Below are 24,726 nucleotides of genomic sequence, written 5' to 3' on the forward strand. Positions count from 1 at the left end.
GAAACTAATTAGAGAGAAGCAATCTGGAATTAAGGAGAAACTTCCAGTGAGGACAATTAATCAGTGAATAGCTTGCCTTCAGATATCATGGGTGCTCCCATCACTGGAAGTTTAAAAAACACCTAGACAACCACTTAACTGAAATAGTATAGGTTCTCCTGCTTGAGCGTGGGGCTGGATTAGAAGACCTTCAAGGTCCCTTGCAGCTATTATATTCTGTTCTATTCTACTCTTATCTGCTTCTACTCTTGACCTTCCATAAGGATCTGAACACCTGGCACTGCCAGCTGACTTGGGGTCCCAAGGGATTAGTATCATACTGGAGGTGATTGATGAACCAATAAAAGATCCCATCTCCTCCCCTGAGCATCCTGCTCTATTCCTCGCCATCTTTTAATTATAATTTGTATTGTTATTAGAATTATTTATTGTTATGGTTTTATTGCTTTTAGTGTTGTAAGCTACCTAGAGCCCCCTTGTGAAGAGATGGGTGGCAAACAAATTTAATAATTTAATAAATAAGCTTAAATAGGCCAAAATTCTAATCCAGTCCAATGGTTTAACCCAGTATTATTTTGAAGCTGTTGCTAACTTGAATGAAACAGAAAAGTATAGACAATAGAAGAAAATAATTGTTTGCCTGTTTTTGCAAAGAACTATTAACCAAATTGCTTAACTGAAATGTTTTCATACATAATTTAATCTGAAATACAATAATCCAAACAGAGCCAAAACAGCATTATTTTAGTTAGCAGTTAGTATTTAAAATACTAATTCTGATTTTTAATTTTTGCTCTGGTAGACATTTTATCAGATTTTTATAATACTATACAGTTCCTTCTGCATTATTTTACATATCCTCATGCTTTTATTTTTCCATTCTTATTTTTAAATATTAACATTTAAATTTAATTACACAAAGTCATTAATTTAATGAAAAATTCCACTTGTTAACCCTCATCACTTAGTTTAGGATTGAAAATTACTGCTGCTCAACCTTGCCAGTAATGTTGCAGTTTTAAAATGCTCAAAACAATTTCTCTTATACAATATGTAAATGTAAGGAATTTCAGAATAATTACTTTTAGATCTGTATCACATTAGGAAAATACAGAATGACAAACCAAACTATCTGAAAGGTGCAGACACAATGGAAAAACAAAATACTTCAATTTACAATGCATTTAATTTATTGCAATTATTTCTTTCTAAGTTCTAGCATTTTCCAGTGACTATGACTGAAAAACACTTTAAGAGAAGAAAGTGGGCTCTGGGTTGAAAATTTGAAACCAAATTTTCTGCAGACCCTAAACAAAGAAGTAACAAAAGATAAAGTGCATATAGGAAGAACAAGGGAGGGTCACAGAGAAAAAAAAGTTGATCAAAACTCTGATAATTTTAGTGCACCTTTATGTAATTTGCATGTTCCCATTCAACTCTATACAATTCTGATTTTTCATTCCAAAAATGTTTAATAATTAATTTTCATCATTAAATACTTATTAAAATACTTTTTAAATAATGACAACATGTACAAATGGTTATTTGAGGAAGCCTAGAACTTCTTGTGTTACTGTTGTCTATCTTGTCTTAATAGTCCTCTTATCCTTTGGATCCTGGCTTCAGGCTTGCAAAAGCTTTGGCATTCTTAAGGGAATAGAAAGTTTCATGGAGGAAAGAGATAAAATGAGAGTCTCTTTCAGACTTTTTGGATTCAAAAATAACCACAATGGTAAAATGAGGTTCAGGTCGTGTTAAGAAGTATGTGCTCTGAACTTTGTCATCAAAGAAATGGACAACCTTTTCCAAAGTATTCAGATCAGAAGCTCTATCAGTCATAATCATGATGACATTAGGCCAGTGCATGACAGGCCTGTCATTGGGTAGCGATACCACTGCTGGATACTGGTCTACACCCTTTGGGGCTTCCCTATAGGACTGTGGGTGATGATAACCATGTCCCTGAAAGCTCTCTGAGCCACGATTGTCAAAGATTAATGAAACATTAACAGCATCGTATTTCCTGATGAAGCTAGAGATTTTCCCAAAATAATCAGGAGTAGCTTTTGCAGTCAAAGTTTTCATTTCAGATAGGGTTGTTTGTCGACTAAGTGCCTCATGAAAATAAAAGCTAAATTTGGCAAGGAGAATATTTTTCAGTTTCATTAGCCACAGGAAAAGGTGTGGAGGTTGAACAGTTTTCTGAGACTGGCCACCAAAAAGATGCTTCTTTGTTTCGCGCTGCTTCTCAAAAATTTGTCCCCATGTCTGCAATTTGGTGTGAGCATTGTGCAAGTGGACCAAGGATGGCAGGAACTTCCATTCAGAGATCTGGGCCTGAGCCTTCAGAAGATGCATAAGCACATCAGTTTCTAACTGGAAACTGCCCTCCAGAGGACTAAGGATTGGGTGATGAAATCTAGAAAAAGGTGGGGGGAGAGAATAGTACATAAAAGGCATTATCTCAACAAGTCATTTATCGTTTTAGTTCAATATATACAAAAACCAGGATATTCGGAGTTCTAGTCTAATCAGCTGGGCAACTTTGAGATGGTCATTTTCTCTCAGCCCAATCCCCCTCACAGGTTTGCTGTTGTAAGAGAAATAGAGAAAAGGAATATCTATAAGAATTTATATGGCCACCCGCTCATTGTCAGTAATTCTGGATGACTTACAAAAATAAATGTTATAAATATTAGGTATTGCTGCTTTATTTATAAAAATAAGGCAGAATATAAAGTTTGATGAATGATCACTCTTATATCACAGTGAGTTTATACCAAATCAGCACTAAGTACCCTTGATACTAGATAAGTGCTATGAATTATTTTATTTACTCAGATGGCACATCTAAAAAGATCGTTATTATCCAACCATTATCCAACAATCATTATCCATCCCATCTCATTTAGTGTACACCTACAGAACTCTTAGGTCTTAATAGAGTACATTCCAATGGCATAAGAGAGATGACCTAAGGATAGCATCAGTTATGTAATTAAATTGTTCTCCATGACATCACTTTTTCTTGTTCGTTCCTTCCCTCAAAACACTTTTGCCTTGAAAATCACATTTGGGCCTCTATAATATGAATTTCAGTTTTTTGCAAATTAATTATCCAATTATGATCTCTGTTTAAGCAAATGTGTACACATGGACTAGTTTTCTGGTTAAAAATGTAAAGATGAAAACAGTGCTATATTTGCATTCGAATTCTAACTCTAAATATTATAATACACTGCTCAAAAAAATAAAGGGAACACTTAAACAACACAATGTAACTCCAAGTCAATCACACTTCTGTGAAATCAAACTGTCCACTTAGGTAGCAACACTGATTGACAATCAATTTCACATGCTGTTGTGCAAATGGAATAGACAACAGATGGAAAGCATACGCAGTTAGCAAGACATCCCCAATAAAGGAGTGGTTTTGCAGATGGTGACCACAGACCACTTCTCAGTTCCTATGCTTTCTGGCTGATGGTTTGGTCACTTTTGAATGCTGGCGGTGCTTTCACTCTAGTGGTAGCATGAGACGGAGTCTACAACTCACACAAGTGGCTCAGGTAGTGCAGCTCATCCAGGATGGCACATCAATGCGAGTTGTGGCAAGAAGGTTTGCTGTGTCTGTAGCATAGTGTCCAGAGCACGGAGGCGCTATGAGGAGACAGGCCAGTACATCAGGAGACGTGGAGGAGGCTGTAGGAGGGCAACAACCCAGCATCAGGACCTCTGCCTTTGTGCAAGGACGGACAGGAGCACTGCCAAAGCCCTGCAAAATGACCTCCAGCGGGCCACAAATGTGCATGTGGCTGCTCAAATGATCAGAAACAGATTCCATGACATCCACAGGTGGGGGTTGTGCTTACAGCCCAACACCGTGCAGGACATTGGCATTTGCTAGAGAACACCAAGACTGGAAAATTCGCCATTGGTGCCCTGTGCTCTTCACAGATGAAAGCAGGTTCACACTGAGCACATGTGACAGACATGACAGGGTCTGGAGATGCCGCGAAGAACGTTCTGCTGCCTGCAACATCCTCCAGCATGACCGGTTTGGCAGTGGGTCAGTCATAGTGTGGGGTGGCATTTCTTTAAGGGGCTGCACAGCCCTCCATGTGCTCACCAGAGGTAGCCTGACTGCCATTGGGTACCGAGAGGAGATCCTCAGACCCCTTGTGAAACCATACGCTGGTGTGGTTGGCCCTGGGTTCCTCCTAATGCAAGACAGTGCTAGACCTCATGTGGCTGGAATGTGTCAGCAGTTCCTGCAAGACGAAGGCATTGATGCTATGGGCTGGCCCGCCCATTCCCCAGACCTGAATCCAATTGAGCACATCTGGGACATCATGTCTCCATCCACCAACACCACATTGCACCACAGACTGTCCAGGAGTTGGGGGATGCTTTAATCCAGGTGTGGGAGGAGATCCCTCAGGAGACCATCTGCCACCTCATCAGGAGCATGCCCAGGCGTTGTAGGGAGGTCATACAGGCACGTGGAGGCCATACACACTACTGAGCCTCATTTTGTTTTAAGGACATTACATCAAAGTTGGATCAGCCTATAGTGTTTTTTTCCACTTTAATTTTGAGTCCAGATCCAGACCTCCATGGGTTGCTAAATTTGATTTCCATTGATAATTTTTGTGTGATTTTGTCGTCAGCACATTCAACTATGTAATGAACAAAGTATTTAATAAGAAAATTTCATTCATTCAGATCTAGGATGTCTTATTTTTGTGTTCCCTTTATTTTTTTGAGCAGTGTATATATAACAATATTGAAAAATTTCCTAAACTCTGTTGATACTATTAATATATTACATATTTTCCAAAAATAGGAACTAAATCTTATTTTTTGAAATTTAAAACATGCTTTCATTTTATCCAGTGGCTCATCTGATAAGTCCTAATCAGCGTTTAGATCGGGGGTTGCCAACCTTTTGCACCTCAGGGACCACCAAACACATAATTTTAAATCCTGCAGACCACTAATATGAATTTTGACTGATGGTGGCTTGCTGACATTGGTGGGAAAGTCGGTCCTATATTCCAGAGCTGCAGTAGTCACAGGACTGGCCCTTTGGTCATCCCGGAGCAGCTTCTCCTCCACCTGGGTACACCGGCCTGCCATGGACTGGAGGAGCTCCTCCGGGATGATCAAACGGCCAATCTTTTGACTACTGCAGCTCTGGAATATGGGACTGACTTTCCCACCAACGTCAGCAAGTCACCCCAGGGCAGATTTCCCTCCCCCCTTGGTCTTACCTTCCAGTTTCAGCTCGCGTGGCTCTATTCAAGGTAAGGTTTGTGCTCGGCCGAAGGGTGGGGACCAGAGGGTGGACAGGCCATGTGGGTGGAGTAGCCTTGTGTTCCCGTGCAATCTGGATTAATTGCTTTGGGGGGAGTGCTTTGGGGGGGACACATTTCTCTGCGGACCACCAAAATTTTCTCAAAGTTGGTAACCAATGGTTTAGATAGTAGACAACAGCAGAATTTCAGCGCTGTTGGCTAGATTGGAAAAGTCCTAAAACATCCTGAAAGCACAGTAACCCACTTTCTTACTGTTGGAAGAATAACTGTGCAAATAGTTACCAAGAACTCAACTTGAGAGTATTGTTACTTTTACCATATTAATAAGAATTTTACAAATCTCCAGTCATCCCATACAACATACACATACTAACCTTGAGCTGTATCTTTTGAGGATGGATTCTAAAACATTTATCAGTTCCTCAGAGTTTATATACTTTTGAGTACTGAGGCTGTACATTTTTTCATAAAAGTCAGCAATTTCCATCCGAGCCTGGACAAAGAAGCAGAGCTGCTCAGAAAGATGAGAGAGTAGTTCTTCAAGGTGAGGAGCTGTTCCTCCCACTGCATTCCGACCAGTTGCTACCACCTTCTTTAGCTCATTATGCAGAGATGTATATATAGTTCGTATAGAATCCTTCCGGCTGAAGAATGATTGCCCACCTATTGTTTGTTGTTAGAGAAGAGGGTGTTATTAAAGATAGGAATGAAATGGAGAATAAGATACAATATTCATGCAAATTTTCTTTGGTTTGTTACACTCAGGACCACATTTTAACAGCTGCTTTCATTATTCCTTAATACCAGTATATATTCATACTATAGTTAAAATATTAACTTATGTTTTATCAGTATGATGTTTCTATTTAAAAACTCCCATATCTCTCAAAATCCAACCTTTTTTCCCCCAATATTTAGAATTTTTAAATTAGTTATAATGACAATGAGTTCCTTTCTTGGGGAATTAATGTAAAGAGTCATTGTTAAATGTTGATACTTCACATTGCTACTAAAAGCTCTAGAAGATGGTTCAGCTTTTTGAACAATCAGAAGATGGAATACAGCAATTGAGGTAATTAATGGCTATATGTACCAGAAAACTTGCATATAAAACAACAAGACTATTGTTATAACCATGAAGAGAATTAAGAAAGAAAAATAACCTTTCCATGAAGGTAGATCTATAGGCAGCTGCAGATTTAGAACCACTTTTAAATTAGAAGTATACTTTTTTCTTGCATTTTATCCCTTCTTAAATACTAAGACATTTTCATTACTTTCCTCAGAATGTGCCAGTCATTTTATTATCAAGTTATTTTTTAAATATTTTTGAACTACTATATAGTTTCATTTCTCTCTCCATCTTCCTTTCTTTCTTTGATCTGTAATTTTTATGTGTCTCTAAATCAGGAGTTTTTAGCACTACTACAAATTATATCAATTACTCACATTACATAATGCAATATAATCCAGAAAAAAGCCTATAAATACCAACTTTGGTACTTCAAGGGCTAGTCTTAAAAATATGAATAAAATTTATATTACATTAGCTGGCAGACTGTTCCTACTCCATATATCATAAATGTCCATCATAAAATGGGCAGCACAACTCTCCAAATACCGATCTATATTACAGCCACAGTTAATCAGATGGGGTGTGTGTGTGTGTGTGTGTGAATTTGTTACTTGTTTCAAGAAAACATTAATTTTTCCTATGTAATCTGCACATTCTGTCCAAAAGTAACACCTCCCCACCATAAGCAAGGACAGTGGCACTTGTAAGACCTCAACCCCAAATATATTCGCTAAAGATGCAGAGGAAGGAAAGAGAGAGGTGTGCAGAAGTCATTCAGAATAGAGCAACGGTGCTTCGGATAAGCTTAGAAATGCACGAATTTGGAAAAGTGAATCGGTTCTGTAAGAAAGGTCGGGATTGAAGCCTCCCCAGCGCTGACTTTTGGCAAGCCTTGAGGGAGGCTCAGCAGATATGAGGAAAAGGCTTCTCCCCCTCCACACACACACCCTCCCTGCAAGGGTTGACGTGCCCATGACTCAGGACTTCTTCCCAGGGAAGCGCCCCCAAAGCAAAACGGGGACAAGGTGGGAGAAGGCCAACTGCAGCGCCCAGCAGCAGCAGCAGCCCGAGTTCGGGTACCTAGCTTCTGGCCCAGGAAGGTCATGTTATGGTAGGCTTTTTCAGCCGCCGCCAGATGGGCCAGTCCTGCCAGGAGCGAAAGCCAACTGCTCCCGGCATTCTTATTGGCTTCGCGCTCCTTTTCCACGTTGTCCTTGGCCTTGTCGTAGGAGAAGATGCCTAAATGAGAGAAAAACGTCTCCAGCACGGCCTGCTCTACCGGGACTGGCGCTCCCACGGGCATCGGCTCCCCCATTCGCCGCCCGCCGCCGCCGCCGCGACGATCGCGGCTCCCCCCGCTCGCCATCCTTGGCGCCAAGCGAGAACCCCCGGACCCCACAGGAACAACAGGCGCGAGCCCAACCCCTTCCCCCTTCAGGAGCCATTCCGGAGAGGCGGTTGGGAAAGGCTCAAGCCCACGTGACTTATCGGGGACGGGAAGGGCGTGGCAACGAGGTGCCGGTGGAAGCGGCTTGAATCAGCTGTTGGGTTAGGAGGGAGACGTTCTTCCGCGTGTACCCGAGGAAGGAGGTCTTATCCATTTCGAATAGTAGCAAGAGCCGCGAGGGAGAACTAAAGAGCTAATTAAGGTCACAGAGCTGAGCTTAATTCGGGCTTAGCGCTTATTTGGGAAACGCTGAAAAAGGCTGCTCAGCGAAGAGCCTTTGTGGTGGTCTGACATTTGAAATGAGACGCAGGGAAAACGTCTGAGCAAATGCCAGCCCCGAGTAGACCCAGGTACCAGCTTTTATTGAGAACAAAATGCATATACAGAAAACAAGTGACCTCAACAGGATGTTATTTCCACAGGATATATAGGATGAGAATAAACAGGATGAGAATATACATCTGCGGAAATTCCCATGGGAATGGCTCAGCTATTCCCATGGGAATGGCTCAGCTATATACTATGACCTTTCACCGACATATCTGGTCCTCTAAGCTTCGCAGGTCCTAACAGGACAAAAACACCCATAGCAGGCGGAAATGCCCCCCCCCACCAGGGGCATTTTTTAGTCCCTAGATCTATGCAAAGCTATACAAGGACCCACAGAATAAAATATTTTACCACATTCCCTCCTTTTTTATTTATTCAAAGATAGGGGGTGTTTTAGTGGCATAATACACAGTTCCCTCGCAACTTCGTCTCGTACGCTGAAAAACTGAGGTACATATTTGAAATAGATTAGGAATACATTGAATACAGCAACATAACATAATAAGTATAATAACAATTGTCACAACTAATTGAAGCAATGAACGTAACCATGAGCTGTCAGGAAGCCAATCCCATAGCAAAGCCCAAGGTGACTTATCAAAGCCATCTTTTCCTGCTTCGTGTTCAGCTATGCGGTCTTCCATATCATGAACAGTTCTTGTAATGTTAGGCTCATAATTATGTATAAAAATACAACAATGTGAATGAATTAAAGCACAAACTCCTCCTTTAGCAGCTAATATTATGTCTAAAGCATAACGATTTTGTAAAGTAATTTGGCGAATTTCAGACACTTCTTCATTTAACATCTTAATGCTCTTAACAGTATTATTAAACATAGCAACAGTGAAATTATTTAAAATATGAATATCTCTATAGTTCATAGCTATTCCCAAAGGTGGGAAAGAGAGTCTGTGTAAGGAAACTTAGGTAACTCCAATTGACATCTATATTGTCCATAGTCTGAAACAGAAACATTAAACAGGATCAGAGTTGTAGCACAGGCTGAAGATATAATATCCTTATCAGGTCCCGAGTAAAGAATGTCTTGACCCTTATGCCAGGACCAATATGCTGGAAAAATCAAAAGATGCCGCTGTTTGCAGATTAATTTAGTCCGATTCCCCAAAGGAATCTGCTGCATACAAGTTGATAACCTCAGATAAGCAGTCATCTTTTCCCAGCCTTCACAGTGCCGCGCCTGGATTGCCGGCATCAAGAGAATCAGGAACCACGGAAACGCCATCCTGAGAATCAGGAACCTCCCTCACTGGCACCTGCGAAGACGCCTGTGAATGATCAGGCCGAATACATCGACCAGGAACCCAACGAATTTGACCAAGATGTTCTACTGCTGCATAACCACGTCCCCACGTAATCAGCTCAGCGGGAACCCATGCCGGATCCGGAACGAATCGCACCAACACTCGAGGCCTCACTGCATCTGTAGAAGGAGAAGAAAAATGCCTGCTGGCCGCACTCGCAGGGGGGTTACCAGACAAATTTAAAAAATTTAAAGTATACAAAGCAAGATTTAAATGATCTTGAATTGCCGGAAGCCCCAGGAGCTTCCCTCCTTTTTTATTTAATTTAGCTAACATGTTCTTGAGCGTGCCATTATAACGCTCCACAATAGCCTGTCCTGTGGAATTGTATGGAATCCCAAATTTATGTTCCACGGACCACTGTTTGCAAAACTGATCAAAGACTGTGCTCCGATAAGCTGCACCATTGTCTGTTTTTAAAGTTTGAGGCGTACCAGCAACTGAAAATGTCTTAATGCAATGATTGATGACATGTTTAACCGCTTCACCTCTTTGAGGAGTAGCCATTAGGAATCCTGAATAAGTATCCACAGTCACATGTATATACTTCCAAGGTGCAAATGATGGATACTGAGTAACATCCATTTGCCAAATCATTGAAGGTTTCAACCTCCTGGGGTTGACTCCCATAGGAATAGCCGTGCCTTGCTTTGAACAAGTTGGACATTGCTGAATTATGGCAGCAGCTTCTGCAGCAGTAAGCTTGAATTGATGTGCCAACGCTTTAGCATTTTGATGAAAATAACTATGGCTGTCCCATGGCTGGACAGTGAGAACTGAAGTTACAGCACTGTCAGCTTTGGCATTGCCTTGTGATAAAATTCCAGGTAAATTACTATGGCTACGAATATGGGCAACAAAACACACATTCACACGCTGCTCCAAACATCCTTGCAACAACAAAAGCAAACGTAGAATATTAGGTGATATTCCAGGAGACAAATAAGAACCTGCTACAAAGGGTAACAAATTATATACATACAAAGAATCCACTATTAGATTAAAATCCTGATTTTGAAAATTTTGAAAAGCCAAAACTACAGCAGCAAGTTCTGCCTGCTGGGCAGACTTCTGCTCTGATGTCACTTTTGTATGCCAAATTCCAAATTTATCTTCCCAAACACAAGCATCAAAAACTTTTTTTTTTCTCCATCAGTAAAAACTTTAGGAGCATCTGATATACTGATTTAGGTCACACTCTGTCCCATTGATCTCTTTTTTTGCTGACTTTGACCCCCTCCAGGAGCCCAACATTGCGCTTTAAAATGTCCAGGCTTCCCACAATTGAAAAAAGTTTCTTTATTATTTCCTGCCTGCAGAGCCAGAGCTAAAGTCTCCATGTTAAAAGTCTGACTCCCCGCCTTCCTACATGCGTTTATCAAATCTGTGATCTCTCGCTTTCCACTCGCAATAAGTGGATTAAGGATCTTTTTGCGATCTACATTAGCCTGATCTACCGCTAACTTCAAAAGCAATTCATTCCGGGCAAATTGATTGTCAATTTGCCTTTCAATAGCCAATTTCAATCTGCTAATGAAATTTTCATAGGGTTCATTGTTTCCTTGTTTGATGTTAGTAAAGGTTTTCTCACCACCTTCGCCATCAGGGAGAGCCCCCACGGCTTGGAAATTAACTGGGAGAAGAACGAACCCCTCCTCAGGCATTCCATCTCTCTGTTGATTTAAAGCAGCATCTACACCAATTTCTACTGGATTAAGTTGAATCTCCACTCCAAATTCTACCAAATCATCTCCTGATAATTCCCCTCTATTTGTTGCTTCCTGAATAGCTGCAGTAACTGCATCTGCTTGAACTCTTAAAGGCAAACTCTTCTCTTCTGACAAAGTATTTTCAGTGCCTGACAGTCCTCTGGATTTATCTGGAGGTGCTGTCGGTGGCAATATACGTACCGCATGGTAAGGCGGCAAACCTTCTTCGGGGGGTGCTAGGAGCGGTTGTTCATGCGTAGCTAATGCATCCATAACCACCCTCCAGGTTAACAAAATTGAAGAAGGGGCACGAGGCTCCTCGTGCAAAAATTTCCCTATCTTTCTCCAGCACTCTACTTTAATACTACCTCCCTCTGGATAACACGGAATATGTTTCCAAACATACTGTAATAAGTCCTCAATTTCTTTCTTTCCTACTGCATGTCCTCTACTATGAACTCCAAACTTAAACCTATTCCCAGTGATTTCTCTCATTTCCCTAATGTGCCCTGTCTGAGCCTTCGAGAAATCTCCTCCCATACTCACGAAAAGAATCTGTCTCCGTCCAGCGAAGAAGATGAGGGCCCAGTCGACGTCCGCGACGATGAGTATAGGATGCGGGAAACGTATAGCTTTCAAGCTATCACGCCGAAACGTATAGCCTTCCAAACTATCACGTCAGGGTCACCACTTGTGGTGGTCTGACATTTGAAATGAGACGCAGGGAAAACGTCTGAGCAAATGCCAGCCCCGAGTAGACCCAGGTACCAGCTTTTATTGAGAACAAAATGCATATACAGAAAACAAGTGACCTCAACAGGATGTTATTTCCACAGGATATATAGGATGAGAATAAACAGGATGAGAATATACATCTGCGGAAATTCCCATGGGAATGGCTCAGCTATTCCCATGGGAATGGCTCAGCTATATACTATGACCTTTCACCGACATATCTGGTCCTCTAAGCTTCGCAGGTCCTAACAGGACAAAAACACCCATAGCAGGCGGAAATGCCCCCCCCCCACCAGGGGCATTTTTTAGTCCCTAGATCTATGCAAAGCTATACAAGGACCCACAGAATAAAATATTTTACCACAAGCCTTAAAATCAAACCCTGGTTGACTGTTTCAGTACCTAACAAGCTTTTCTCCTGCTTTTTCAGCGCTTCCATGATGGATGTTCACCCAAAAAGTTCATGTCTATGATCTTCATTAGTAACGGAGGTCTACTGAGCTTAGTTGCAGAGGAAAGGTATGAAGATTGGAGAAGACCGACAGATCTTTCCCCCTTGTTTGGCGGAGCAGTGATTAGAAGGCATTCGAAGACTGCCCGCAGTGCCGCTCTCAAGGTTCAGGCAGCCTTCCAGCCTGCCCAGATCGAGAAAATGAGAATCCAGATTGTTGGGGGCAATATGCAGACTCTGTAAAGCACTGTGAAGCAGTAAGTCTTAAGTGCTAGTGCTATTCAGTTTGAAGACATGATTGTGCTTACTTTTTGCAAATTCTAGAACTAGGGACATCACAGTGGCAGGATCTATTTCCAGAACAAGCAGGACTTTAAGAAAAATGTACCTGAAAGAAGTGTGACATCAACGAAGCTTTTCTCTGGCTTTATCAGATCTGCTTTCATTGTGTAAATGTGCCGTTTTCAGAATACAAAGAATTGCAATGCTGCCATGGATTTTCCCAGTGAAGAGGGTCCATTACATGATCTGATACACTTTCCAAGTCTTATTTCTCTATTGAGGCACATTTAATTCTAAAGGTGGTAGTACTTTTTTTTTTGGAAAAAAATGTGTTCAACATTGTGATTAAGTTTTTTGCATCTTTACTTAGCATGTTGCCAGACAGAAACTAAAATGCTTTTATAAAGTTGAAATTGCTTAATAAAATTGATGTAAACATGACAGTGAACATTTATGCAAGATCTAAAATTCTTAGCACCTCAGCTTTCTGCATAATTAGGGTATAATAGAGCTGGATCAGAATACACCATTCCAAGGTGATATACCAGAACAGGGGTCTTCAAACTTGACAGCTTTAAGACTTGTGGACTTCAACTCCCAGAATTCCTTCTCCAGTCATGTTAGCTCAGGAATTCTGGGAGTTGAAGTCCACAAGTCTTAAACTTGTCCAAGTTTGAAGACCCTTGTAGCAGAGTATTTTTGATGCATTTCATTTGCAAAAGTCAGAACCACCTCGACTTAATTATGGTCCACTTGTCCCATCATGTATGACATGAGAAACATGCTATGGATTTTGTCAATTAGTGTCATCTGGCAAATGCCAGGAAGAGAGCCCTTTGTGTTATAGCATCTGCTTTGTGGAACATAATTCAGATTGGCCCTGAACCTGTTGACCTTTCCTAGAGCTGGAAGGATTGGTGTCAGAGCCTGTACAGCTGTTGTGTTGATATTTGTCTTGGCTGCTAGTTAATGCTTGTGAAATGTTTTAAATATTTAAAACTGCTGCCATTCAAAGTCACACTAATGAGATGAGCCATTTAAATAAGAGTAGAATAAATATGGTTTAAAACACAATCGAATGTTCAAAAAAACTTTATTGATACATGGAACTTATCAATCAAGCCTACATTTAGAAGAATGTATTTGGTCTCTTGGTAGTGAAGCGTGGCTTATGCTGACAGCGCAACACTCTGTGTGGCAGAGGGAATTTAATTTTAGAATCCTGTAAAAAGAGATTACATTTCATTATAAGCACAAATAAAATTTCACCAGTTTGGGTACTATTCAGAAAATTTTAAAAATGACACTTTCTAGTGAAAGCACATATATTTCTAATGTTAGTACCAAGCGATAATTTAATCCATGCAAAATAAAGGATGGACTTCTCAGAGCACAACTATAAAATGAATTTTTAAAACAAGGCAAGTGATTATATACTTTTTAAAGCAAGTATAATGCTAAATAGTAAAACGATCATTTTGGAAGTGTTTTTTTTTAAAGAAATGCTACATATTAAAACTCTATGGCATATTAGCATTTTTAGTATTGAGTATGTGTATGTTAGCTTAATATCTCATTTTCTCTAGAAGATCAAATTGGTGCACAAAGCATTCTTCAGTTTTTTTCCAACAAACCTGAAGTAATATGAGCTGAAAGATATGACCCAATTGTTCTATAGTTACCTGAAAAGCCTGTGACTACAAATTGATGGAGGAACTTCAATATATATGAGTTCAATCAATCTACTTATAGTCATTGACCAAAATTATAAAGTTTCATAGAGAAAGTAGAAAAATTTCAAATTATATAATCTGAGAATACACACACTTAAAATTTGCTATACTTACATGAAACTGTTTGACAGCAGGTCTGCGGCATTTGCTAGCAGCAATCTCTTCAACCTTCATGATCTGAATAGAATGAGCACGAGCTCTATGACGTGCTCCCATATCACGATCTGCAATTCATTGGTTGAATTATACATTTTAGCAAAAGAATTAGCTCTGATCTAAATACTTTTACCAATCTCCATATAGGAACAGTTATTAGTTGTAGAATCTTTAATTTCACTTTCAAAAACACTTCAGCTCTTGAAAGGCGACAAGAAACATTTAATATCTGCACACATGACAAGAACATTTTATTATAAACAATGCTCTTTGGGTTTGTATGCAGTTACAAATTTCAAAACTAGTAATGATTTATGGTTCTGCCATATAAGCTGAGCATACTGAATTAGAGAAGAATCAACAGGTTCTAGAAATGAAAAATGTAATAACTACATTCAATCATTTGTATCCAAAATATGTTTAGATTTTTTTTTTAATGAATTAATGAATGGCATGTTATTTATACTTTTTAAAATCAGGTGGACTTGAGTTTAAGAGAAGCTAAATATGCAATAAATATTAATATAGGAATTCAATTTTAAGCATTTATTTGGAAAGACTTGTTATATTGTGATGTAATCCTTGATACCTCTACCTTAAGATTGCCAAATTTAAGTGCTTTTCCAAGGAAGTATGTGGATCTTCAAACTTTTGAGTTTATTTTTACAAACTTTGTAACATTTTGTAAAAAAAAAATGTTACTATGCCCTATTTAATCATATTGTTATTGTATAAAATACTATGCACTGCTAGAAAGAAACCTATTAAAAACTAATGGGGGAAACTGGGGCAAGGGGAAATAAACAAACTTAGTAAAAAAAATTAAAAAATAATCAGAAATAAAACTAAACACACAAATTAAACTATTCAAATTATATAACTTCCTTTAATTTTAACATTAATTTTTAAACAATAAATTAAATCTAGACCACAAATGATATTATCAATTCTTGCCTTTCTTTGTGAAGAAAGCTAATTTGAAAGCAGATAGTTGACTGATTTTTGTTAAAACAAGTTTTAACTTCTGGAGCACAAGTAGCTTCCAAGAATATATCACCCTTTTGCAGAAGATTCAACACCAATCTACCCAAAGTTCCTCACAGATTAAAAGATTCCAATTTTAAGGATATTTAACAAAATGCTGACATCTGTCCAAGAATGTGGTTCAACATTAACAATCATAAAACTGAAAAGAAATTACAAGTGGACATGTCTATTTCATGTTTCTTTAAATTTATTACATATCCAGCATAAAAGAGGAACCTTTCTAAAGCATCCTTTGATTAACTCTACTAGCCCAATCAAAGGGTTTTTCTGAACTGAATGGAAGTTTAGAATATTAAAAACATATCTAATATTAAAGCCTGAAGCTACTAATTGAATATATATCTATACCAAATTTCTTGCATATTCTCCAAATTAATTTTTGAACTTTTTTTGTTGCTTTGGCAATAATTGCCTAATACCAAAAAAGGCCTTCTGGGATATACTCAAATGGGTTTTGAGTTGGTAGACAATTTGGATTTGAAGTAAATATCAGGAAGCTTAGTCAATAGTCTAAGCTAAGGAAAACATTACCTCTCCAAATGGCACTGTATAGAATAACTTATAGCACTCATAGGTAAGAGATATGAGTCTACCAAGTTTCAATATATAACACATTTCAACAATTCAATTTTAACAGTCAGGTAGTCCTTGACTTACAACAGTCCATTTAGTGACCAAAGTACAACAGCACTGAAAAGTGATTATTGACCATTTTTCACTTACCATTGCAGCATCCCCATGATCACATGATCAAAATTCAGACACTTGGCAACTGACTCATGACGGTTGCAGTGTTTCATGGTCATGTGATCATTTTTGCAATGTTCTGATATGCAAAGTCAATGGGAAAGCCATTCACTTAGCAACCATGTTAGTAACTTAACTGCAGTGATTCACTTAACTGGGGGAGAGTCCTAAAATAGGGCAAATTTCACTTGACAACTGTCCCACTTAGCAACATACATTTTGGGCCTGATTGTGGCCATAAATCAAGGATTACTTATATTACCATTTGAGAGCCAACTTGGTGTAGCGGTAGTTAAAGCATTAGGCTAAAGAGCAGAAATCCCATGAAAGCCAACTGGGTTATCTCAGGCCAATCATTCTTTCTCAATCCTAGGAAAGTGACAATGACAACCCACTTCTGAAATCTTTCCAAGAAAATTGCCAGGACTTGTTGGGAGTCAAAACTGATTTAAAGGCACCCAAAATACTCCATCCTCCATTATTTACTATTAGCTAGTAGTCAAAGTAATAGGAACATTATTGTAAAACCAATAATGAGGAATACCAATTCTTGAAACACTTTTCTTTTATGACAGCAATATCTTAAGATGATCTAATACTGAATGGCCTCTACTTACAGCACTGTGTAACAGCTCCAGCAGTTGTTAAATCCCTGTATTCCCTGTACATATTGTGAGTTCCACTACGAGAATCATAGCGCAGCCAAATACCAAAATTTTTCACCTTCAGAGGCGATTTCTCAAAAACCTAACAGTATAAAAATATCCATGTTAAAATAACAGAAAACTAATCAGTGTTTTAATTAGCATGTCAAGTCTACAATGAATTGATTAGAACCAACATCCTAAAGCTCTAATCCAATTTCCATAGAATACATTAGATTTTCTCTGGATCAGAATAGACAGGGTAAAAAAACATACCCAAGATTACATGAATCTAATCCTGAAACAAGCTGAAATCTTTATGCAGAAATCAGTACCATTGTACTATGATTCTTTGCCCGCCCACCCAAAGTGCTTTGAATTCAGCACACACAAGATTGGTCCCATTTATTACTACTTCACCTATTTCATGGTCTACTGTTGAGGACAGATTTCTCTCTATAAGCATATTGACCTATGGAAGGCCTCCTCAGATTAATGATTAATTAGCATAGGCACCACATAGAATCAACCTGTAGCTCTCTTAAGAAGCCAGGACTGGTTTGCTTTTCCAGCATTCTATCTAAAAGTAGTGATCAATTAGATGCCTCCAAATGTTGGACATAAAATTGATGTATATTCAAAGTAAGGTTAAGAACTACCTTACTCTGCAACAGAAAATTAGCAATGGATTGTACTAAGTTTAACCTGCTTTTACCTCTCTCTGCCAAATTCATTGAAAGAAATTTAAAAAGGGCCTTCTTGGAAAAAAAATCTTTCCATGCTGTTTCTAATTTTAAAAGAACTTTATAACTACTATCCTATCTTCAGGTCACAAAAACCAGCCACATTTTTTATGTTTATCTTCAATAAACGGGTCATTCATTTCAAAAGAGTCATGAAATGAAATAGGAAAAAGTAATTTAAAATTTGTATAAGTCATCAGTAATAGAAATTTTAAGACAAACTTTTTGAAAAAGCATTTTGATCCAATCATAATTACTCATAACTATTACATAATTACTCATAATTATTAGGGATAAACAGTATTAGAAAATATGCTTTCAATATTTAAACCTATTCCATTTCCTATTACAATACCTGTCCACAGTATACGATTTCCCCAGAAGATTTTTTCATCTTCTTCAGTTGCGAGACAAAATACCAGAAACGGGACTTTGCAACAACATGGTTAGGAGCAAAGATGCGCATACGATAGAGAGGTGGTGTTGGACATTTGGGAGTAGGAAGGCATCTCCCAACAACTTTATACTCCCTCAGCTTAAAGGAAAAAAAGAGAAAGAAATATTAATAAAAATTCATTATGGTTTTAGAATCAAACTTGATCAAGAGATGCACTTATTACAAGAAAAAGGTGTTACTTAGCTGCTTTACTAGATCGAAGTAAACTCACGCTTCGCCAATGCTCTGTAAACTCAACTATAAAGATTTTCAATAATAATTACAGAGGTAGAACACATATTGCCTATTTGAAATCTCCTCGAGTTCAGTCTTGGAAACCGATACGAGGATGAGAGCGAAAAGAACCTAAGAATGACATGAGCAGGACGGCTCCAAGTGCATTTTTCTTCCCAGCTGATCTCGCTCTACTATATTACATTCTAGGTCCGGGAAAGATGTGGCGAGTTGAATCCGCCGACTTGAGCAGCCGACCCGGGCCCACGCTACAGGAATTAGCGCACGGGAGACGGCCATATTGGGTGCTCACTCGTGGCAGAGGAAAAAGACGACTGCAAGAAGGTTCCCGAATGGAGATTCCTTCCCCGCCTTCCTACCATTCTTTGCCTTGCTCGCATTCCTTCGGCCCCGCAGCAGCAGAGGTCTCCCCGCGCGAGACCCCCAGCAAGGCCACACGCGCAGCACTCACCGTACCCGACGCCTTCATGGTCTCGCCTCTCTCACGGCCGCCCAGAAAAGGAAGTTTCGCAGGCGCAGGACGCACACGTGACCATTGCCGACACGAAGTACCGCCTTGCCTACGAGCGGCTGCCGACTATTGGACTTAAGGAGCACGTTCTTATTGGATGGAGGACATGTCATTCCTTAAAAAGCCCGGTTTTACCATCTTCTAGTCGCCCAAGCGCCTTTCAGGCGGCGATTTAAAGCTTTTATTCGTCTCTAATCGAGTTTGGACGGGCGTGTTTTGGTGACTTCTGAAGACCGACAACGCTATTAAATTTTTTCGCTGGTTTGTTTGCTGCTTACTATAGTGTAGCTTAAGCAGCTAAAAGTAGCCTTATGCCTACATAATATGAAGGATCTCTGAATACGCCACAGTTAACGGTGCTTGGAGCACGCCTTCGCCTGGTTTTTTTCGCCGGTGCAGACCGTCAGTCGGGGGAAGCGAAGGCAATGGTGTGTTCGCTAACAAGCTGCGAATGGATTGGAAGCGACCAGGCAGGCTTGCATTCCACAAGCCGCTGTGGAAGTGAAAGCTGGGTTATGCGAAGGGTCCCTAAATGACAGACAGCGTGGTGCAATCGCAAAGTTCACTGGACAATTCGGGGCGAATTACTCTGACTCTGCTAGCCTAATTCATGGTGTTGTGGGGAAATATTGGAGGGAACACGATGCTTCTCAAAGGTCTTGACGGAAAGATGGTATATCAATGTAATAAATGTATGATTTGGAAACGTTTGCATAGCTTTCTCTCCTGAACGAATCCCAGAGTCCAGTCATAAACTGCCAGTAGACTCAGTATTTGAGAAGAGTGAGGCCTAAAGATAACTGTATAACTAGAATGCTGTTTCTAATTTAAAAAATCTGCATTTTCCAGAGAGCTAGGTCTTTGTATAATGCATCCAAAGTAGGATAATGATTTAAGCTGGGTCGTTGAGTAAGAATGGGTTGATGTGTTCAGTGATCTATTTGTTTTTTTGGCTGTCCATAGTATTCTAGTGAGACTTCTCCAACACCAGAAGAGTTTTGGTACGCTTCCTATCCTGCTTTTTCAAAATCCAACTTTCCCTATAGTATTATACTATAATATTATCAGTTGGCTCTAGATATGCCACAGAAAATGGACAATCCTATGAGAAAATGCAAATATGCTACATCCAGCAGGAATCTATCACCTCATCAATAACTAGCTTATTAGGTGATCTAATTTAATTGGAATCCAAATGTAAATGCAATTTGAATATAATTATGATAACATATGGAGAGATCTTTGGACTTGTAATTACAATTTAGTCATTTTTAAAATATACCAAGAGTTTACTGCATTCCTGATAACACTGAATCACTTATCCACTGACTTTTGGTGAATGTACTTTAAATCCAACTGAGTCTGATGGGGTGCATTTTGCCCAGTCTAAAGTATGTGTGTGTATAGATATAGAGATAAGATAGATAGATAGATAGATAGGCATTTTTAGTTCTGTGCTTAATTTTTCTTCATTTCTGATATTTATGTAGGAAAAGATCTATATTCACTCTATCATTTGCCTTTTTTGGATTTTTTGTGCAGATAAGGAATTGGGAATGAAGACAATTAGCCTATGCTTTTATTTAGGTGATAGATGGATGAGCTGGCTCCTGATCTGTTAATATGGAATTAACGAAGCAGGAGTGTATCTACAGGAATATATCTTATAATACTGTAGGAAGGAGCTTTACCTCTCAACAATACTTAGAAGTACTATAAACTTCCTTACTGAAGATTTGTCCCAGCCTCGTATTGCTTTATTTTCCAACTAAAGCTCCAGGCACGAATTGGTTTTACATTAGTTTTAGGCTGTAATTGTACGTACACCATATTGGGAGTGAAACCCATGGAAATAATCTGATAGGTTAACGATTGCATTAATTCAGTACTTTCTTCCAGGAAAGTTTACGTGGACATTGCATTTAAAGACTGAAGCCAATTAAATGAGCGCTTTACAGAACTACAATTCCCAGCATCCCATGATATTTAAACAGAAGTTATGTGTAGCGCTGGCATATTCCAAGTATGTCACTTGTCTGCCAGTCGATGAAAAGTAGGGGAGCTAAAACGATTCAACGCGAGAGATTTTTTTCATTCAAGACCAACGTAGTGATTGGGCATAGCTAAAGATCTGGGCCATTGATAGGAACGCAAAGCGAATAGAAAGGCTGGGAAAAAACTCGTCTTTTCTATCTTAGGCAGCAGCTCGAGAACTATGCTTCCCGTCATGAGTTGCGCCTAAGCAGAAAGCCTTTTTCCCAGTATGCAACGCGTTTTCTTCCCCTGATTGGCGAACTTAAAGTAAGGATCGAAAAACCTGTTTCTAGCTTCCAGAATTTCTCTGAGGCGGTTTATTGCCTGGCGAATCTCGGGTTTGGTGTCGCGGAGTATGCTGGGTGATGTAGTTCGGGAATTGGATCAGTTTCCCGAGCGGAACTGTGTGAAAAGAGACCGGGGTGCTGCGGAACCCCCAGAGGCGCGTCAGCTGTGTTGCGTGTTTCCTGGCGGAGCGGCAAGTGTGCCGCGGGTGGCCTTCCCTGGCTTCCTCTGCCTGGGCCCCCTGTTTTGTAGCGGCCTCCTAATCGTGCGAGAAGGCAAAGCCCTCCTTGATGGAATAGCTGGGAAGGTAATGAAATGGGCACGGGGTCTGTTGGAGGGCTGAGTGCGCTTCCAGGGTGGCCGTATTTGCAAACTCAGGAGGGGACTACCCAACTTTTCTTTAAATGCAGAAATCGCTTGGCCCAGGAGGCCCCAGGGTGCAGTGGCGTGGCCGCCTCGTGTTCTAAGTCCCGTGATCAAGCTTGAAGGTTGTGCTTTGGGGATGGATCCCCTTTTTCTTAGGGCCTTACTAACCTAAAGACGCATAGATTACCTCCTATCCCTTGGCCCGTGCCTCATTGCCCTTCATTTCGTCCCGTGCCGCGTCTGCTCAAGTATTTTCTGGCTCTTTCCTCGACTTGGGGCTCTACTAAGGTTCTGGCTTGTTGTCTTCCAAAATTCTTAGCCAGCTGCCTGGAAAGTCTAAGATTAATTATCCCAAAGAAAGATCTGCGCTTGAGGAAGAGACCTATGTAGAATAGCCATCAATTTCCCAGTGATCAGCCCACTTTTATCACTACCAATACCAAAAGGTATTCTAATGGAGAAAATAAATTATTTGTGCATTACAATGGAAAGCAGATTTTTCTTTTACTTGATAACTGAAACGTAGTTTCTGTCTCATAGTCTTCTGTTGCTTTCTTCTTGGATCACCTACCTTTCTTAATTGGCAATCAACTTTATTTCATGATAAACTTATGCCCATGTTCATCTGAATTAACAATGAAAATTGTTTGAAATAATATATATGCAAGTCATTTTCTGATAGTTCAGCCAAATGGTGAATAGGAACATAGATAAAATAAAGATAGCAGTTCAAGAAGTAATAAATATGCTTATCTAAAAATCACTGAAAATTATTCAAAAATTAGCCAACAACCCTGCCAATATCTACAGAAAGGCATGTTCATTCACATCCTTATATTCCTCTGGTGTTGCCATAAGCATTTTTATTATTTACTCCTCTTGTATTCCAAAATTGAATCTTCTATGTGTGATCACTATTATCAGATTGGCTCAAAGACATTTTATGTCCCTAATGGTTTTTTCAATTGAGGATTTCACTTCGTGCATTTCAGTAAAATAGAAAAAATGAGACCTAGTTACCAGCCTTAGTGGTATCTGTGTCACATGCAGCATTCCTGCTAACTCTTAAGGATAATTCTGCACACATTTTGACCAATCTGTCACAAGTGAAAAGCCATTTCACATCAAGCATAGTTGTTCTATGCAAAGTAGTTATCTAATCTATTCAGTACTTTGGAAGCTAAGATCCTGTCATTCATAAGTCATAATCTAGAATATATATGCAGTGTACTAATAGATACTTAAATATAAGATTTTTCTTGGTGATATTTTCAAATAGAACAATAGCAATAGCAGTTAGACTTATATTCCACTTTACAGTGCTTTATAGCCCTCTCTAAGTGGTTTACAGAGTCAGCATATTGCCCCCAACAATCTGGCTCCTCATTTTACCCACCTCAGAAAGATGGAAGGCTGAGTCAACCTTGAGCCTGGTGAGATTAGAACTGCCAAATTGCAGGTATCTGGCAGTCAGCAGACAAAACTCTTTTTCTACTTTATCCACATCTACATTAGCAATAACTTGTTGTATCATACAAAGTCAGATATTTATGGTAATTGACTAATGTATTATGACAAAAATTTATGACATAGTTCATTTCATCAATCACAACCTAATTACACAAACTTGTGATTTTGAGAAGATGGTAAATAGTGAATGATAATGAAATGTAGTAAAAAATTGTTACGTATTACTTTATTTAGTGACAATTTGCAAATTGATAAATACAATAATTGTACTTGTATATTTATGATGCATTCTGCCATTGGTGATGCTCATTAGTACATAGTGAGTTCCTAGACTACATTAAATTATAATTTGTTTAATCATTGATTGATAATTCATAATTCAATGATTTACAAATTATAAGTCATAAATAATGGTTTACAAATTATAGCACATGGGTTTGCAAAAATCAAACAAATCACATTATACAATAACTAATTTGAAGTGTGGACCCAGCAATAATATAAATGGAACAACTATCCTAGTTGAAGCTTTAGAATAAGGGTCTTCAAACTTGGCAAGTTTAAGACTTGTGGACTTCAATTCCCAGAATTCTTGAGCTAACTGGAGGAGGGATTCTGGGAGTTGAAGTCCACAAGTTTTAAAGCTGTCGAGTTTGAAGACCCCTGCTTTAGAAGATAGAAATTTCTTTATTCATTGTCACACACACACAAAACACAATTTATATATATAAATATAGGTGATTCCTGATTTTCTGTTATCATTGGCAGCAGAAAAGCAGTGAACTAATTCCAACGAGCAATGGACCACTGGAAAGCCCACTGGCTTTTCACAGAACAAGTGCTGTAATTTATATAGATGAGCATTGTAATGCAAACCTCAGACAAAGGGCTGACTGTACCATTCTCTAAATAATTTGAGTTTATTGTTTATAGTACTGAAATAGGTTGATGGTTTGTTGTTGTTGAGTTTTAGAATTCCTTTGCAATTATTTTAATACAGACAATATTACATTTTTAGGATTGTCATGCCCCTACCCTTCCTTTTAGATTTGCTTGAAGCATAGAAAATTGACAAACCAGTAGAAGGTAGCATTTTTTAAAATTCTCCTGATCACCTATGACACTTAGGTGAGCCTTTTAATGTCCCTCCATTCTCTTTAATAGCAATGGTAACCCAAAGACAAGAGGCAAGGAGCTAAAGAAAAGCATGACAGACCATTTAGAACCTACAAAAACTGAATCAGTGAGGCAGTTTAACTCTGAGAACTTTTTCCAGATAATATTCAAGTTTTACCTGTTTCTCCATTGGTTGGTTACATATTCTTCACATGAACTACAAAACTCTTTGCCAGATTTTCTACTCAGAGAAAGAAATTTATGAGGGTGTTGGGTGACTGTTGAAAAATGTGTATGACAATAATAGGCAATAAGTCTTGATTAAGAAGCCTAATCTATATAAATTAAACTGTTGTGTCCTGTAATAAAGTGGATATAATTGCAGTATTTAATGCATTTACACGTACTTGACTCATCACATGGTTATAACTCAGGTTATAATCTTATATCTGCCTGGAAATTACTGCCTGTCTGGCCCAGGTGTTGGGAAAAACAGGACAGTGCGGAAAGG

The 24,726-nt window shown here is 39.1% G+C and overlaps 3 protein-coding genes, 1 long non-coding RNA gene and 1 other non-coding gene across 8 annotated transcripts in view; 2 read left to right on the forward strand and 3 right to left on the reverse strand.

Moving 5' to 3' along the window:
- Nucleotides 1-684: 684 nt before the first annotated feature.
- Nucleotides 685-7,882, reverse strand: KICS2 (KICSTOR subunit 2). The gene is made up of 3 exons (XM_026700167.2): nucleotides 7,474-7,882; nucleotides 5,693-5,981; nucleotides 685-2,419 (listed from the first exon to the last, which is right to left on the reverse strand). The coding sequence occupies exons 1-3, from the start codon at nucleotides 7,757-7,759 to the stop codon at nucleotides 1,603-1,605; spliced, it is 1,392 nt and encodes a 463-aa protein (XP_026555952.1). The 5' UTR covers nucleotides 7,760-7,882; the 3' UTR covers nucleotides 685-1,602.
- Nucleotides 7,619-13,894, forward strand: LOC148125582 (uncharacterized). The gene is made up of 2 exons (XR_015743810.1): nucleotides 7,619-7,908; nucleotides 12,370-13,894. It is a non-coding gene; the product is annotated as an uncharacterized LOC148125582 (long non-coding RNA).
- Nucleotides 13,749-19,331, reverse strand: RPL18A (ribosomal protein L18a). 2 transcript variants are annotated; one of them, XM_026700178.2, is made up of 5 exons: nucleotides 18,885-19,331; nucleotides 18,098-18,277; nucleotides 16,973-17,102; nucleotides 14,520-14,629; nucleotides 13,749-13,894 (listed from the first exon to the last, which is right to left on the reverse strand). In XM_026700178.2, the coding sequence occupies exons 1-5, from the start codon at nucleotides 18,900-18,902 to the stop codon at nucleotides 13,802-13,804; spliced, it is 531 nt and encodes a 176-aa protein (XP_026555963.1). In that variant the 5' UTR covers nucleotides 18,903-19,331; the 3' UTR covers nucleotides 13,749-13,801. The 2 variants fall into 2 exon arrangements, with proteins under 2 accessions (XP_026555963.1, XP_026555973.1); XM_026700188.2 differs by having other exon boundaries at nucleotides 18,890-18,960.
- Nucleotides 14,720-14,848, reverse strand: LOC113438271 (small nucleolar RNA SNORA68). The gene has a single exon (XR_003374358.1). It is a non-coding gene; the product is annotated as a small nucleolar RNA SNORA68 (small nucleolar RNA).
- XPOT (exportin for tRNA) overlaps nucleotides 19,114-24,726 on the forward strand; it is a 33,426-nt gene continuing 27,813 nt past the window's right edge. Inside the window, exon 1 of one of the 3 annotated variants that reach the window (XM_087934433.1) lies at nucleotides 19,114-19,600. The gene's annotated coding sequence lies outside the window, so the exon portion shown is untranslated. Of the gene's footprint in view, nucleotides 19,601-20,932; nucleotides 21,571-24,726 lie in introns of those variants that run through there. The other 2 variants (XM_026700123.2, XM_026700116.2) reach the window with 2 other exon arrangements.

This window comes from Pseudonaja textilis, chromosome 5 (assembly GCF_049901715.1).
Source record: "Pseudonaja textilis isolate UNSWEBS1 chromosome 5, rPseTex1.2, whole genome shotgun sequence".
NCBI lineage: Eukaryota > Metazoa > Chordata > Lepidosauria > Squamata > Elapidae > Pseudonaja > Pseudonaja textilis.

Bases quoted from the DNA above. Each gene is read 5' to 3' on its own strand.
- RPL18A (XM_026700178.2), bottom strand. The intron at 14,630-16,972 runs GTAAGTAGAGGC...AATGAATTGCAG, and splicing joins TGGAGCTGTTACACAGTGCT to ATCGTGATATGGGAGCACGT. The intron at 13,895-14,519 runs GTAAGTATAGCA...CTCTTTTTACAG, and splicing joins CTGCTGTCAAACAGTTTCAT to GATTCTAAAATTAAATTCCC.
- KICS2 (XM_026700167.2), bottom strand. From the start codon at position 7,759: ATGGCGAGCGGGGGGAGCCGCGATCGTCGCGGCGGCGGCGGCGGGCGG. The intron at 5,982-7,473 runs GTACCCGAACTC...AACAAACAATAG, and splicing joins CTTCCTGGGCCAGAAGCTAG to GTGGGCAATCATTCTTCAGC. The intron at 2,420-5,692 runs GTTAGTATGTGT...ACCTTTTTCTAG, and splicing joins CTCAAAAGATACAGCTCAAG to ATTTCATCACCCAATCCTTA.